The 17,182-nt window shown below is 44.2% G+C and overlaps 1 protein-coding gene across 1 annotated transcript in view; it reads left to right on the forward strand.

Moving 5' to 3' along the window:
• The first annotated feature begins 5,422 nt into the window (after nucleotides 1-5,422).
• ACOXL (acyl-CoA oxidase like) overlaps nucleotides 5,423-17,182 on the forward strand; it is a 341,287-nt gene continuing 329,527 nt past the window's right edge. Inside the window, exon 1 of the mRNA XM_058683275.1 lies at nucleotides 5,423-6,199. Within this exon, the coding sequence (XP_058539258.1) occupies nucleotides 5,925-6,199 (275 nt within the window). The 5' untranslated portion in view covers nucleotides 5,423-5,924. The remainder of the gene's footprint in view (nucleotides 6,200-17,182) is intronic.

Here is a 17,182-nt window from a genome sequence, read left to right on the forward strand (position 1 = left end):
GTTGAAAGTGGTTTGACAGAAAGTGGTTTTAGAGACAAAAAGGGGGGAGGAAATCGTTTGAGAATTTGAAAAAATGAATACACTGAAGTAGACTAAAATGAGATGATGGGAGTAAAATAGAATTTGAAAAAATTTACACAAAAGTAAAGAATATAGTAGAAAAAAATTTTAAGAAAAATATTTTTAATAAAAATTAAAAATAAAAATGAATTTTTTCACTTTCTGTATTCAAGAAAAAGAAAAGAAATGAAAAAGAGAAAAAAAGGAAATCTTTTGAAAATTTGAAAAAGTGAATACACTGTAGTAGACTAAAATAAAGTGATGGAAGTAAAATAGAGTTTGAAAAAATTTACATAATAGCAAAAAATATAGTAAAAAAATGGAAGAAAATGTTTTTAATAGAAACAAAGTAAAAATGAAGTTTTTCTGTTTCTGCATTCAAGAAAAAGAAAAGAAATGGAAACGACAAAAAAGAAAAAGAAAAAAAGGAAATCGTTTGAAAATTTGAAAAGTTGAATACACTGAAGTAGACTAAAATAAAATGATGGAAGTAAAATAGAATTTGAAAAAACTTACACAAAAGTAGAAAATTTAGCAAAAAAATTAAGGAAAAATATTTTTAATAAAAATTGAAAATAAAAATGAATTTTTTCTCTTTCTGTATTCAAGACAAAGAAAAGAAGTGTAAAAGAGAGAAAAAAAAAGAAAGAAAATTGAATAGATGGACCCGCTTATAGATTGAAATAGGACTGAAATTACTTCGTTTTCCCCTAGAAGTCAGACTATGTAGCGCTTTATAGTCCATAAACTAAGTAGGCGGTGAGACTTGTGTTCTTGAGGAATGAGGTTGGCCCACTTGGGCGGGGCTCAGTGTAACGGCTCCGTTCTCCACTAGATGACGCTGCTAGCCTACTGGGGTGGAGTGTTGTGGCACTGGTACGTGCATAGGTGCGTGCGCGGGAGCGGTGAAACTGGTGCCACCCAGCTACCCAGTCCCTAGTATTGGAACTCTGTTCTCCTTGATCAGCCATCGTGCACCCGTCTTCTGTCTTTAGCTTTTGTCCACTCCCCACTTTTTCTCTGTCTATGACCAGGCCCCAGGCAGTACCTCTCTCCTGAGTTTTGTCTCAGATGCGACTGTTTTCCCCGACCCCTTACTTCTGAAGGACTGTGGCTTTGACCCGTTCTGCCCCTCTATGGGAGGGTCTCACCGAGCAATGGCCGAATGCTGGCTGCAACCAGGAACACTTGCCAGATCCTGCTGCTGCCGGTGCCCCGAGACTGCGGCCAGGTGCCAGCCCGCCCCAGAAAAAGTTTGCTAGATAGTGTAGCAGCAGCTTTTCAGGGATTATGGAAAATCACAACATACATCTGGCACCAGGCTTCACCCTTAATGACCTTGTTCCAGCACCAGTGAATGTGGCCGTTTTCTGGGGCTGCTGGGACCAGGTGGTTTCAACAGTCTCTACCAAATGTCCTTCCAGCAGTGGAACCGTTTTTCCGTGTGTGGCCCAAGAACCTCCCGGACCCCACCCTGTTTCTGGGGATTCGCCCTTCCTACCAGAGCACCACCAGGTATCGAGCTGCAGAGTTGCAACCTTTGCGCTCCCCTTGTTTACAGTCTTAATGGAATTTAAACCCACTCCTTTCTCCTTTCTCCCTTTTTAGTTTAGTCCCTGCGGCTGTTTCCAATTTTCCACTTTCTCTCCAGCTGCTTTTTGGGAGGAGTGCTTTTCCCGTATTCTCTGCCCCCCCCCCCACCGCACCCCACCCCCCAGTCTCTGTCCTCTCTCTGCTCGCAAAAGCACCTCCCTTCCCTCGCCTTCTTGCTCCCCAAGTTCACTGATTTCTGTGGTTCAGGTTGTGCAGGTTGTTGTGTTAATCCTCCAATCGACCTAAACAACATACTTAAACCACCACTTCTTGACTATATAATGACTATTATTGAAAACGAAGATCTCACTGCTGCATTTTCTTTGTCTATGCTCTGAAAATCACCGTGTCACCATTTTTATTTAAATCACTATCCAGTATTCACATTGCTATGACTATATAAATATTATTCCCAGCTGTGCCCCATAGTGCACTGTATTTAATTTCCTTTCTTTTATAACTTTTTATCATTTTATCAGTTTCTCCTTTGTTCATTTGCTTAGTTTTCTATAAACTCATCAGTCACTGACACCACAGTTTGGTATAGAATGGTTACACTCCTCTCAACTTAGTAAAACCTGTAAGGTAATTGGCAATTCCACTCCCCCAGCCCCTGTGGACACATCCCTCCTGGAGACCTCCGTCTGGGGCTTCTGTCTGGACTGGCTTTCTGTGTCTCTTCAGTATTATCTTAGGAATTGCCTTTGAATCTCCTCTGTCTTCCCAGGCTTTCTCTTTCTTAGTTACCCTTTGTGGAGTATGGCCACAAATTCCTTAATGCTACTCCCACTGAGAAGTGTGGTTGTGTCCCCTCCCCTTGAATCTGGGTGGCTTTGTGACTGCTTTGGCCCACAGAATATGGCTGAAGTGACAGCATGCTAGTTGCCAGGCTCAGGTCTGAAGAGACTGACACCTTTCACTTCCTGTCTTTTGAGGTCCTGAGCGTCCATGTAAAATGGTCTGCTAGCCTGTGGCTGGTCCATGGAGAGAGGCTGCAGGAAGAGAGGTGAAGAGTTGCTAACCATTCCCAACGGCTCCAGCTCTCAGCTGTTGAAGTCATCTGAGCTGGGGCTCCAGACACTGTGAAGCAGAGACAAGCCATCCCTACTTGTTCCCGTGTGTCCAAATTCCCGATAGGAAGCAGAGAGATAGAAGAATACTGATGCATTGCTCTTTTAAGCCGCTAAGTTTTGGGGTACATTGTTACACAGCTATGGAGAACTAGAACAGTCTTTCATCTAATAGCTTCCTGAGAAAGAATATAAGAGAAGTCACTTTTGGAGATTTTTGAGATGTTTATGTCTGAAGATGTTCACCATCCAATTGACTGAATGTTCTTCTGGTATAGAATTCTAGGCTGGAAATAAAATTTCCCCCCGATTTTTAAAGGCTTCATGCCATTGCTTTTGGCTATGTATCCAGCATTGCTATGAACAGATATTACCTCTTTTGCACCCTGACCTTTTATAAATGGCTTCTTTTTCTTCCTTTTGGAAGCCACAGCATTATGAGCGTTCTTCTTTAGTACTGGGTGTTGCATCATTTACAGAGTGATCTGATGTGGGTGTCTTTTGCTTTCAGTGTGTCGGGTATGTAATGGGCTCTTTAATCTGGAAACTCACACTCTTCAGTTATTTGCACTATTATCTGGAACTCCTTTTGTTTAGATGTTGAAACCCCTGACCTTGTCCTTTGATTTTCTTATCCTTTCTTCCTTATTTTCCATCTAATTCTTTATTTTTTTGTTCTACTTCCTGGGAGATTTTCTCTACTTATCTTCCAACTCTTCCTGAGTTAAAAATATCTTCTGTCATATATATTTTTTAATGTTTATTTATTTTTGAGAGAGAGAGAGAGCGAGCATGGGAGGAACAGAGAGAGAGGGAGACACAGAATCTGAAGCAGGCTTCAGGCTGTCAACCTGTCAGCCTGTCAGCTGTCAGCACAAACGTGGAGCTTGAACTCACGAACCGTGAGATCATGACCTGAGCCAAAGTCGGATGCTTAAATGACTGAGCCTACCAGGTGCCCCTCTTTGTTCCTTTTTGTAATAACACCTGTTCTTGTCTTCTGATTTCAAAATCTCTTACATTTTTAGATGTTCCTTTCTATTCCTCTGCTTTGTCTCTGTTTCCTTTGGTTTTCTTTTTTTCCATTTGTACCTTTGACCTCTGATTTTTGTGTGTGAAGCTTTCCTTAAATGTCTAGTCCATCTTGGCTGTTTGCTCACAATAGGAGCAAAATAAAAAATACAAGTAAAGTTCTGATTGTAAACAGGCAGGGTTGCTGGCCACAGGCTTTCCTGATCACAGAGTAGCCTCTTTTCAGTGACAGATCAGTATTACGTTTTGTTTTGGACAGAGTTCCTTTCTCCAGAAAGGACTCTTTTAGTTTTCTGAGGAATGGTGGGTAGAGGATGAAGGACAGACAGGTCATAATCCTGGCTGCCTAAAGTGACCGTGAGCAGGGCTCCTCCCTACGTGACTTTAGGCTAACTAGAAAATGCTCCTCTCCTAAGACATTTGACTTCTGTTTGCTGGAGAATGCGTGTTAACTCTGATTTTGTTAGAACAAGTCACTTTATAGCCATCTGCTGGGAAGTTGTCAAAGCTGCCCGTGATGTACAGGCCATTCCTGATGTTTGGTTATGTCCTCAATGTTGGTAAGTGGGGCCTCTGGCTGAGGGGTCTCCCCCTGGCCCCACTGTTCTCAGTGTGCGTCTTCTCTGTTGCTCTCTCACGTCTCCTTCTCCCGACAGTGAACCTTCAAGCTGTGATGAGCTGGGGGAGGGGACTTGGAGCTGTCAGAGGTGCCTGGAGCCTCCAATCCCCAAGCCTTAGTGGAGTTCAGTTGTACCAGCTGGTTGACTTCCCGGCCCCATAAACTTGGCATTCTCTGTTCTGCGATGTCTGCTCCCCATTCACCTGCCTGGTCACTTTTTGGCTGCCAATATGTTGTTGCTATCCTTTGTCTGCTGTCAGTTTCTCTTCAGTTCTTGGTTGGCCCATGTGGGTAGTCACTCCTGTTTCGGGTGCAGAGACGGAAACACAGCTCACATTGGCTTCAGGCGCAGAGACTGGAATTCAAGTGCATGGGTGGTGCTGTCAGGAGCCCAAGCATTGGGCTCTGATTGCCTGTCAGTCTCTTCGTAACGATGGCTTTATGGAGCACGTGCAAACCTCTGTTTGTTCTGAAACTGTGGGCTTACTAAGGGCGCTGCAGACTCCTTGGTCCCTGAGTGCTCTCCTCACCTCCTCCTTGGCTGCCATGGGAGAGTATTGACTCAACCTCTTCTTGACCCTTGAAGGATCTCAGGCCTTGAAGTCTGGGTTGTAATTAGCCCCCAAGGGAATTTCCATGTCCATCTTTCCAGTTCCCATTTACTTGCTTTTTTAAAAAAAATTTTTTCTGTTTTTATTTTATTTTTGAGAGAGAGAGACAGCATGCACAGAAGGGGGGAGAGGCAGAGAGAGAGAGGGAGACACAGAATCCAAAGCAGGCTCCAGGCTCTGAGCTGTCAGCCCAGAGCCCAACACGGGGCTCGGACTCATGAACTGTGAGATCATGACCTGAGCCAAAGTCAGATGCTTAACTGGCTGAGCCACCCGGGGGGGGGGGGGGGGGTCCCGGTTCCCATTTACTTGTAAATGGACAGGTAGGTGGATAGGTGGCTCTCAAGGTTCAGCAGGGGACCCTGGCTCCTGTGCATGTTGCTTAACCCACTGAGGGTGATTCCTACATAGCTGTCGAACGGGTTGTTGTTGAAGACGAGGGGTTTCCACTTTGGCCCCTGCAGACCATGTGTACCATAACGTTCAACCAAAAGCATCCTTTGTGTGACCAACAGTGTCACCACAGCTGGAAACACAAAACCCAGCAAGCTAGCAGACTCCACCATTCCATGGGCAGGGCACAGCCCTAGGAGGGCGTCAAGGCCTGCTTATGCCAGTCGACCACAGATCTAGCCATCCTCCAATACACTTAGTTAAGTGGTGCTGCCTGCCCATTTCTGTTTCCTCAACCAATCTCTCTTGTGTCACTTCAGCCTCAGCACCTCTTATTCGCACCCCCCAAAATAATCCTCTTTGTTTGAGATTTCAAGTCTCCTTTCTAAGCCAGATGCCGTCCTGGAGGCTGGGATCACAATGATAGCCTGGAGCTATGAGGAGCCACCCCTCGGGCTGAGCTGGTGTGGCACCCTCGGAGTCCTGGTGGGCAAGGTCGAGCCAGCAGCAGTCTCTGGCACGCATACCTTTACCTAGTGAGGGAGCATGTCTGAGTTTGTTGAAAGTTCCTATCTTTTGTCTTGGGTGATTGTACCTGTTCCTGTCTTCCGCTCATTTGGTCATATATCTCCTTTCACTTCCTTCCTGCTCCCTTCCGACCCTTTCCTCCTTACGTCCCCTTCCTGCTCCCTCCCTCCTGGGGACTTCCTTTCTCAGTCCACACACACCCCACTTCTCAGCGGATCCTGCAGAGAGACCCGCTTCTTGCTCCCCTGCCTTCTCACTGCCCCGGCAGCCCGTCCTGACAGAACCAAGGAAAGGTAAATGCTAAACCGAAAGCTTTCTACCGCAGAAAACAACCCTGCCGTCCCTGGGGAGGCAGGAACGGCTCTCTGGCCACCGGAGGTCTTAATGATAATGTGTGAAAGCTCTCTCAGTGTCACGCTGTTTGGGGACCCTCCTTCTCCTCCGGTGTCTTCCAGTCTAGAGGCTGAGCTCCTTGAGGGTAGGAACAGGCCGGATCCGTTTTGAGTGCCCCGTGTTTGGTGTGGTGCAGACGCTTACCGAAAGCGCGGGAAGGAAGACCGAAAGGAAGGATGAAGAGGAGGCATCTCTTCACCCGCAGTCGCTGGCCAGCAGGCCTAGGATGCGGGAATGTGGATTGGCAATGCCTCCTGTCAGGGATTCCCATCACATTTCTGTCTCTGGCCGGGAGGATCTTTTCTCCCGCCTCCCTCCTTTCTCTCTCTCTCCCTGCCTTCTTTCTGCTACTTTCGTGGAGTTTGCCACTGAGCAAGTGTACTTCTCTGTGGTTGAGCGAACCCCACAGCTACAATTAAACCGCAGTGCTTAGAAAACCCTTCCCGTAGCGTTTTCTGTCACCCTTGTTGGTTCAGGGCCTTAGTCTTTGACACTTACCACAGGATGATTTAACGGTTTCTGTTTCCATTCAGGGTCAGGTCATCCAGGCTGTGCGAGGGCTCACGGGGGGGTGGGTGGAGGCTCTGGAAGGTGGAAGGTCAAGTTGTGAGGCAGCTGTGGCACTTACTGGAAGACTGAGGGTTTCTCTTCTCGCTGCTTCTGGGGGTCTGTTCTTCACCTCTGCCTTTCATTTGTGCGAAGGCCTGGCAGTGGGTCCCGCCTCATTTCTTAAGGGAGACGGAGCGTTTTGATTTTTGCCATTTTCAACGAGAAGAGAGTGACCGAGGGAGTTTAACCTGGGCCAAGCTGGAGATGTCTCCCGAAGCAAAATGATAAAAGGGACCAGGACAAAAGAACAGGCTAGCGAAGCAGAGGCACCAGAGTTGATTTCCAAGTTCTTGTCAGTATTCGCTCCAGAATGTGGGTGCTGCCCGGATAAGGCTCGGCACCAAGGATATTTCTTGTCAGGAGGGCATTCACATTTGGTATCTGAAAATGTGCTTTCCATTGCCCTAAAGCTGATCTTTGATTTAGATTTTGAGAGGAAAAAAATAACACACAACTGCTTTTTTAAAGTGGTTTTCGGTTTGTTGGGTTTTTACAAGGTTTTTCAAAAAATGCACCAAGATCTGTTTTGTTGTTGTTATTGTCGCCTTGTTTCTTGTCTCTTTTCAAAATGGACTTAATTTTAGAATAATTTTCAATTTTTAGAAAAATTGTGAAGAAAATAGAGTTCCCGTATACCCCTCATTAAGTTTCCACTGTTGTCAACATCTGACACAACCACGGTACGTTTGTCAAAACGAAGAAAGCAGCACTGGTTCATTACTATTACCTAAATTCTAGACTGCATTAGAATTTTCTCACTTTTTCCACCAGTGTGTTATTTCCGTTCCAGGCTCCCATCCAAGATGCCACATTACGTTTTGTGGTCATGTCTCTTTAGCGTCCTCTGACCTGTGACAGATCCTCAGTCTTCCCGTGCTTTTCTTGACTTCGACACTTTTGAAAAGCTTTGGTCGTGTATTTTGTTGAATACCCTCAGTTTGGTCTGCCTGATGTTTTTCTCATGTCTAGATGGAGGTTATGGGCTTTTGGGAAGAGTATGAGGGCGAGTACCCTTCTCGTCAGTCATAACAGGGGGTACATGCTATCAACATCAGCGGGATGTTAACCTTGAAACCCCGGGCGGGGTAGTGTTTATCAGATCTTTTCATTGTAAAATGACAGTTCCCCTCTGCAAGCAGGTCGTTAAGCGCAGCCGACGCTCATGGGACAGTAGTAATGGTGTGGAGACAGGTGAAGCCCCACCTGCTAGAGGGGGAGGTAGCTACACAAATTATTTCAGGCTATTCATCTCTTTTCCCTATGTATTTATTTATTTTAACTATTTGTATCACTATGGACTCCTGCAGATTTATTTTATGACTGTGTTACAGTCCAGTAGGACGTCATTCATTTTGCTGTCCTCGTCGTTCCAGCGTTGACCCCAGGGGGCTCTTTCAGTCGTCTCCTGTGTCCCCTTGACACGCCTCCATCCTTGGGGGACTTTTTTTTGAAGGACTTCTTTACTTTCTAATACCGCAAGATGTTCCGGGCTCATCTTGTATTTTCTCTGCCCGTTTCTCCAGTGAGCCCATGTTCCTTTTATTTGAGAATAGTTTTTAGAAACCAAGATCTGTCCTTGAAGGTCTCATTTTTACATAAGGAAATGATGCCCTACCATAATTCCCCTTTCCGGTCATCTACTTTCTTCCAGTTTTATATTTAAAAAATTTAAACATATAACGGAATTGAAAGACTTTAACACTGAGTTCCAAATACTCACCACCTAGATCCTACCATGAACATATTATTGTATTTGCTATATTACATGTTTGTTCATTTATACCTCCCTCTATCCACCATGATTCACTTTTGGGATGCATTTCAAAGTCCCCCCTCCCCCCAGATAATTCAGTGTGCATATCATGAACGAGACTTCAAAATGTGTTCGGGTGTTTGTTTTGTCGTGTTTTGCTTAAAATGCAATGCAATGCAAAAATCTTAAATGTCCACTCGCAGAGTTTTGACACCTGCATACGCCTATGTAACTCAAACCTCTATCAAAATATTGAACGTTACTATCACCCCAGAAGTTTCCCTCATGTCCTTTCCACTCAATCCTTGCTTTTATCTTCCCAGAGGTAACCACTGTTGTGGATCCCCCCGCCCCTACTATGTTTTAATTTTGTCTGTTTTAGAGTTTAATGTAAGTGGAGTTACACGATCTGTTCACTCAGCATATTTTTGGTGGTATATTAATTCAACGTAATCCTGTGCAGCAGTGAAAATGAATGAGCCACAGCTGCGGTAGGTTCCAAAGATAAATCTCACTAGCCATGTGGAGCAAAAGAAATGAGACACAAAAGAATACATAGAGTCTAATCTCATTTCTGTAATATTCAGAAGCAGTCAAAAATAATTGATGGAGTTACAGGTCAAGAGCGCAGCCAGCAGTGGACAGGAGAGAGGGAGTAATGACTGAGAGGGAGATTACGAGGAGATTCTGTGTGCTGGTGACATAGTGTGATTTTCTTTGACGCGGATGAGGATTATATAGGTGCGTTTTCTTTGTGTTAATTCATTAGGCTATCATTTTATGACTCATGTCTTATTCTTGGTGTATTACATATTGTCAAAGTGTTTTAAAAATAAGATATTAGTTCCTGCCCGTCAGTTGTGTGTATGTGTGTGTGTGTATGACAATGCCACGTGTATTATTTATCTATTGATATGTCACACATGACCTCAAAACTTAGCATCATAAAAAGTAATATGTATTATCTCACCTGGTTCCTGTGGGTTGGGATTTCAGAGCGTCTTAGCTGGGTGGCTCTGGGTCTGTCATGAGGTTGCACGTAGGACTTCAGGTCTGAAGTCCTATGAAGGTTTGACTGGGGCTGGAAGATCCACTCTCAAGATGGTCCACCCACATGACTGTTGGCAGGAGGCTTCAATTTCTCCCCATGTGGGACTCTCCATGAAGTGACTTGAGTGTCCTCACATCATGGCAGCTGGCTTCCTGCAGAACAAGTGATTCGAGAGAGCTCAGCATAATGTTTTCTAGGTTAATACACGTCATGCATGTGTATCAGTAGTGTATTCCTTTTTATTGCTAAGCAGTATCCCATTCCATGGGATCACAGTTTATATAATAAATCACAGTTTATAATAAATCACAGTTTGTTTCTCTGTTCTCTTAGTGATGGATACCTGGGCTGTTTCCAGTTTGGGGCTGTTATGAATAAAGCTGATTTGAATGTTCTTCTACAAGAATTTTGTGAGCATTTTGTTTCTTTTGGGTAAATATCCAGGAGTGTAATTGTTAAGCCATAGGGTAGATACATGTTTAATTTTACGAGAAGTTAACAGGCCTTTTCCCAAAATGATTGTATCATTATATATCTTCACAACAAAGTATGAGTTCAGTGGCCCCGCATCCTTGTTAGCATTTTATTTTGCTTTATTATTATTTTTTTCTAGCCATTCAGGCAGATGTATAGTGGTATCTCATTACGGTTTTAATTTCCATTTCCGTGGTGACCAGTGTTGTTGAGCACTTTCTCGTGTGCTTATTGGCCATTTGTATATCTTCTTTTATAATTTGTCCATCTTCTTTTATAATTTTTCTTTTTTTTCTTAAAAAAATTTTTTTTAACGTTTATTTATTTTTGAGGAAAGAGACAGAGCCTGATGGGGAGAGGGACAGAGAGGGAGAGGGAGACACAGAATCGGAAGCAGGCTCCAGGCTCTGAGCTGTCAGCACAGAGCCCAACGCAGGGCTCGAACTCACGAACCGTGAGATCGTGACCTGGGCTGAAGTCAGACGCTTAACCGACTGAGCCACCCAGGCGCCCCCATAATTTTTCTTTTTTATTTTTATTTTTATTTTTTTTTTCAACGTTTTTAATTTATTTTTGGGACAGAGAGAGACAGAGCATGAACGGAGGAGGGGCAGAGAGAGAGGGAGACACAGAATCTGAAACAGGCTCCAGGCTCTGAGCTGTCAGCACTGAGCCCGACGCGGGGCTCGAACTCACGGACCGCGAGATCGTGACCTGGCTGAAGTCAGACGCTTAACCGACTGCGCCACCCAGGCGCCCCTAATTTTTCTTTTTTAAAAGAATGTTTATTTATTTATTTTGAGAGAGAAAGAGCATGAGCAGAGGAAGGGCAGAGAGAGAGAGGGAGAGAGAGAATCCCAAGCAGGTTCCACACTTTCAGTGCAGAGCCCGACCTGGGGCTCCATCCCACGAACCGTGAGATCATGACCTGAGCCCAAACCAAGAGTTGGATGCTTAACCAACTAAGCCACCCAGGCATCCCTCCTTTAATTAAAAAAAAAAATGTTTATTTATTTTTGAGAGAGAAAGAGAGAGAGAGAACACAAGTGGGGGCGGGGCAGAGAGAGAAGGGAATAGAGAATCCAAAGTGGGCTCCTCACTGACAGCAGCGAGCCCGACGTGGGGCTCACACCCACAAACCCCTCAAGGTCACAACCTGAGTCGAAGTCAGGTGTTCAACCGACTGAGCCACCCAGGTGCCCCCCCCCCCCCCCCCCCGTTTCTCCTCTAGAGTCAGATTCTCCCTGTAACTCTCTCCCCTGATAGCCACCGATCTATTCTTCAGCGCTATAATTTGTCCTTTTGAGAATGTTATAAAATTGGAATCCTATAGTATGTGCCTTTTTTTTTTTTTCACTCGACACAATGCCTTTGAGATCCATTCAAGTTGTCGCGTGTACCAGTGGTTCACTCCTTTTTTTGCTCAATACCACCTTGTACAGATGTACCACACTTTAGTCCCCACTTGGGGGACATTTGGACTGTTTCTAGTTTGGGGCAGTCGGCAAGTGGCTGCAAACATTCATGTATAAGTGTTTGTGTAAACAACGGATTTCATTTCTCTCGGGTAAATACCTGCTATGGGATTGCTGAGTTCCATTTAACTTCGTAAGACACCGTCAGCCTCTTCCAGAGTGGCTGTACCATTTCTTATTCCCGCCACCAGCAAAGGAGAGGTCCAGATGCTCGACATCCTCCTCAACACTCGATACAGTCAGTATTATTTATTTTAGCCATTCTAATAGGTGTTTACGATTATTTATGTATTTACTTATTTACTTTGTACCTTGTAGTTTGCTCTTGATTGCACACGTGAGACTTCCTAGACAGGTATCTGACTTCTGCTGGGTGTCTAAACCCCCCGCCTCTCCGAGGGAAAATGACATTAATACCTCGTTTCAGTTCTTGCTGGTGGCACATGCTGGGGCAGAGGGTTTCAAGCTTGTTCTTAGTAATGGCACCGTCTTCCTTCCAAGCGAAATCCTACATAGAACACCAGTAGATAAGTCAGGTGATGGTGGGACTGCTGGGGACAGAGCTGGGCCCTCTGTGTACCCCCACAGGTGTCCCACAGCTCCTAATCCTGACACCCACACCATCCACCCAGGGCCTGCCAAGGCTCTTAGTTCCACAGGGCCTCTGTCCGCAGTCTGAGGCATGGAGAATAATGTTTGCCATATCCTCGTATCTTACGGATTCAAGAAGACAGAGAAATTATGTATGTTGAAATACCGAAAAATAATCCTGGTAGATGATTTATGCCCCATTGTTATACAAAGAGCATCTGAGGTGTGGCCTATGAAAATTGTTAGGTGTGGAGATTGATATTTAAAGACTGAAAGCGCACAGTTATTCATGTTGTGTAGAAATTTGGAGAGTTTCAGGGTGGGCGCTATTCTTAAAATCCATTTTTTTCCATTGCTGAGGTGGTTACTTTTTTTTATTGAAAAGTGTTAGGAATCTAGGTATTTTTATTAAGATAGTCAGATGCTCAAGGTTTCAGGCAGTTTCCAAGACTTCTTCATCCTGCTTTAATTTCTTTCTTGCCTAAATGCCTCGTGGTGGCAGTTCAAATGAGGAGCAATCGCCATCTAGTGGTCATTTTAAGTGCACAATTTAAAAAATTAATACACATTTAGAGAAACCTTTTATCTTTGCCTCCTTCCCCCCCCCCCCGTTTTTTTTGTTTTGTTTTGTTTTGTTTTTTGAGAGAAAGAGAGCACAGGGGAGGGGCAGAGAGAGAGAGAGAGGGGGAGTCCCAAGCAAGTTCCAAACTGTCAGCATGGAGCCCACTGTGGGGCTTGAACTCACGGACCATGAGATGATGGCCTGAGCCAAAATCAAGAGTCGGACGCTCAACCAACTGAGCCACCCAGGCACCCCTAAAATATTTTTTTAAATGTGTTTTTTAAAAATACATCTCAATGTGATTGAAAAGTCAGAAGACATAAAAAGGTAGAGTGCTATTTCCCATTTGCCAAGTTTCCCCCATTTCCACCCCACATACACAAACGGTCAACACTGTTAATAGTTTCTGTGTGTCCTTGAAGAGAATGACAATAGCAACAATATATATGCAAGCAAATATGTAGTCTTCTCCCCCTGCTGCTTTTTAACAGTAAAAGTAATATATTCACTTGTTTGCACCTTGCTTTTTTCATTTTTTTTTTTTTATTTTTTTTTTATTTTTTATTTTTTTATTTTTGGGACAGAGAGAGACAGAGCATGAACGGGGGAGGGGCAGAGAGAGAGGGAGACACAGAATCGGAAACAGGCCCCAGGCTCCGAGCCATCAGCCCAGAGCCTGACGCGGGGCTCGAACTCACGGACCGCGAGATCGTGACCTGGCTGAAGTCGGACGCTTAACCGACTGCGCCACCCAGGCGCCCCGCTTTTTTCATTTAAATCGTATCTTGATGGGGCGTCTGTGTGGCTCAGTCTGTTGAGCATCTGACTTCAGCTCGGGTCATCATCTTGCGTTCATGGGTTTGAGCCCCATGTCGGACTCTGTGCTGACAGCTGGGAGCCTGGAGCCCGCTTTGGATTCTGTGTCTCCCTCTCCCTCTGCCCCTCCCCTGCTCGTGCTCTGTCTCTGTCTCTGAAAAAAAAAAAAAATGTTGAAAAAAAATGTTTTTTCTAAAACTTATCTTGGCAATTTCCTTATGTTGGCATGTAGAGAGATCTTCCTTTTTCTGTAACAATCTCATTATACGGATGCACTGTCCTTCACTCAATCACTCATCTTTTAGATGCTTGCAATGTTGTGCTGCTGAATTGCTGTTTCGGCCCATGTAATATTATACACATCTCTGGTAGTGCGTTTTGGGAGTAAGGGTGTGCAGGGGAATGGGGTAGACCTCTCACTGAAATGTCTAACTTGTCTCTATTGAGGAATGTTCTTTAATGTCTCTTGATCCGCATTTTTCTTTTTTGAATACAGAATTTCTTCAACTTAGGTTTTAATAGTTGGGAACTATTTAAGAGTCACCCAGTTTTCTTGAGTTTATTTTATAGTTTTTAATAATTTGTCGGGTGCTTTGGCCAGTGTGTGTAGTATCTGTGCACGAACCATCCTCACTTGACCTTGCAGTATGTTTTATTTTTCTGCACAGACTGACACAAAATCATTACTAAAACTTGACTGCTATGAGATGCTTAGTGTCAGTATGAGCAGGAAGCTTAATTTTTTTTTATGTTTATTTATTTTTGACAGAGAGAGAGAGAGACAGCGTGAGCAGGGGAGGGGCAGAGAGAGAGGGAGACACAGAATGTGAAGCAGGCTCCAGGCTCTGAGCTGTCAGCACAGAGCCCGATGCGGGGCTCGAACTCACGAACTGTGAGATCATGACCTGAGCCGAAGTCGGACGCTCAACCGACTGAGCCACCCAGGTGCCCCAGGAAGCTTAATTTAATGCGAGAATAGATGTGAATTAAGAAAAATTTTTGAGACGGAGAGAGAGAGAGAGAGACAGAGGCAGGCAGGCAAAGGGAGAAGTTGTGGGGAAGGAGCAAAGGGAGAGGGAGAGACTCTTCAGCAGGCTCCCCACCCAGCGTGGAGCCCGACGCGGGGCTCTGTCTCACATGCTGAGATCATGACCTGAGTCGAGATCAAGAGTTCGGATGCCCCACAACGTCCGAGCCACCCAGGTGCTCCCAAAATTTTAAAATAGATGAATAACAACCATTTTATCAAAAAGTGACTGGAATGGAAATGGGAAGAAAATAGCTAATACTTCTGTTCTAGAATCTTGTCTGTGTGACCCACTTCATGGCATTCCCATAGATTTTACTGTGTGGTCTTTGTAGTTTGAAAGGTCACTTGATCCACATTTTTCTTTTCTTTTCTTTTCTTTTCTTTTCTTTTCTTTTCTTTTCTTTTCTTTTCTTTTCTTTTCTTTTCTTTTCTCTTCTCTTCTCTTCTCTTCTCTTCTCTTCTCTTCTCTTCTCCTTCTTCTCCTCCTCCTCCTCCTCCTCCTCCTCCTCCTCCTCCTCCTCCTCCTCCTCCTCCTCCTCCTTCTTCTTCTTCTTCTTCTTCTTCTTCTTCTTCTTCTTCTTCTTCTTTTTGATTACAGAGTTTATAATGAATAAATACTGGAGTTTATTAAAAAAGAGGATCCATAGCTTATGTGATTCTATAACTTACTCCTCACATGTGTAACAAAATCCAAAGAATAAAGTTTCCGGAAGGGGAATTGCTGAGTCAAAAAGTAGGTACACTTGTAGTTTTGATAAATAATGTCTAATTGCTGTACATATAAATCGTACCGATTTATACCTCTCTCCCTGCCTCCCCTAGGCTAGCACATAAGGGCATCTGGTCTCCATAACCTTACCAACACAGGGTGCTACCAGACTGTCCAGATTTGTTCACATCATAGGTAAAAATGGATATTTCAGTGTAGTTAACTTTTATTGCATATGACAGCGGAGAGTTAAAAATATATTTGTGTCATTTGTATTCCTTATTCTGTGGGCCATCTGTTCAAATACTTTGCCTACTTGTTGGTCTGTTTTTAATGAGTTATATAGGAGCCCTTTAATTAGGGAGACTGGCCCTTTGCAATGACGTCAGTAATAAATATCTTGTTGGATTTTGTCCTTTGTCTTTTGACTATTCTTACAGTGTTTTGCCATGCAAAAGTTTTTGTTATTATGTAGTCACGTGTATCAGTTTTCTTTTCTTTTTTTTTAAGTTTTTATTCATTTATTTTGAGAGAGCCAGAAAGAGAGTACAAGCAAGCTGGGGACGGGCAGAGAGAGAGAGAGAGGGAGAGAGAGAATCCCGATCAGGCTCCTCACTGTTAGTGTGGACCCCACTGAGGGGCTTGGTCTCACCAATCGTGAAATCATGACCTGAGCCGCAGTCAAGAGTCGTATGCTTAACTGGCTAAGCTACCTAGGCTCTTCCAGTTTGGGGGTTGCTGGAGGTAAGCTGATCTAGAATGGCCTTGGATGAGACAACCAGGCTCTTCCTCACATGTCTCTCAGTTTATACCTTGCCTCCACATGGCAAGCTAGCCCAGGTATGTTCTTAGATTAGCTCAAGCATATTCCCATGGGATTGCAGAGGAGCAAGGGAGGAAGAAAAATGGAGTAGCTCTTTTTTAAGACTTTTCTTTCTTTTTAAAAATTTTTCTTTGTTTTTGAGAGACAGAGAGAGACAGAGCACAAGTGCGGGAGGGGCAGAGAGAGAATGAGACACAGAATCCAAAGCAGGCTCCAGACTCTGAGCTCTTAGCACAGAGCCCGACGTGGGGCTCGAACTCACAAACCATGAGATCAGGACCTGAGCTGAAGTCGGACGCTTAACCGACTGAGCCACCCAGGCGCCCCAAGTCTTTGCTTTTCTCAAGTCTACCAATATCTTAATGACCAAAGCAAATCATGTGGCCAAGCCCAGATTCAAGGGGTGAGGAAGTATAGTCTGCCTCTTTAGGAGAACTGCAGTGTCAAAGCGCAGGGATCAGAGGAGATCTGGCAAAGGGGCCATTAAAAGAGTCAATCGAACACGTGTATCACCTGTACATAGTTTTATCTGTTTCTTTCAAATTTTAATTTCTCGAATTTCTTTCCCTTGTCAAATTGCATTGGCTAATACTGCCAGAGTAATGTTTAACAACCTCTGAACGGTTTTTTTCAGAGCCCAGATTTTGGATTTATTAGTTATTACTTTTTCTGTCTTCTGATTGCTTTTCTACTTTTCCTTTAATAATTTATTTTTTCTCCTTTCTTTTAGTTTAATTTTTTTTTTCTAACTTCTTTAGTCAGCTGCTCAGCAACTGCTGGTAACACCCTACCCTGATCCCTTCACCAAACCTGTATACTCATCTCGTAGCTACTGTCAGTGTTGACTGATATCAACTCACAGCTGAACTTCCTGGGAATTGTCCTGGACTCATGGGAGTTACTGTCCCAGGAAATGCCTGAGGTTATGCTTTCTGCCCGTGATTGAATGACAGGATGGGACAAGTCCGTGGTGCCATTTATACTCCAGCC

This window comes from Neofelis nebulosa, chromosome 9 (assembly GCF_028018385.1).
Source record: "Neofelis nebulosa isolate mNeoNeb1 chromosome 9, mNeoNeb1.pri, whole genome shotgun sequence".
NCBI classification, from domain to species: Eukaryota; Metazoa; Chordata; class Mammalia; order Carnivora; family Felidae; genus Neofelis; species Neofelis nebulosa.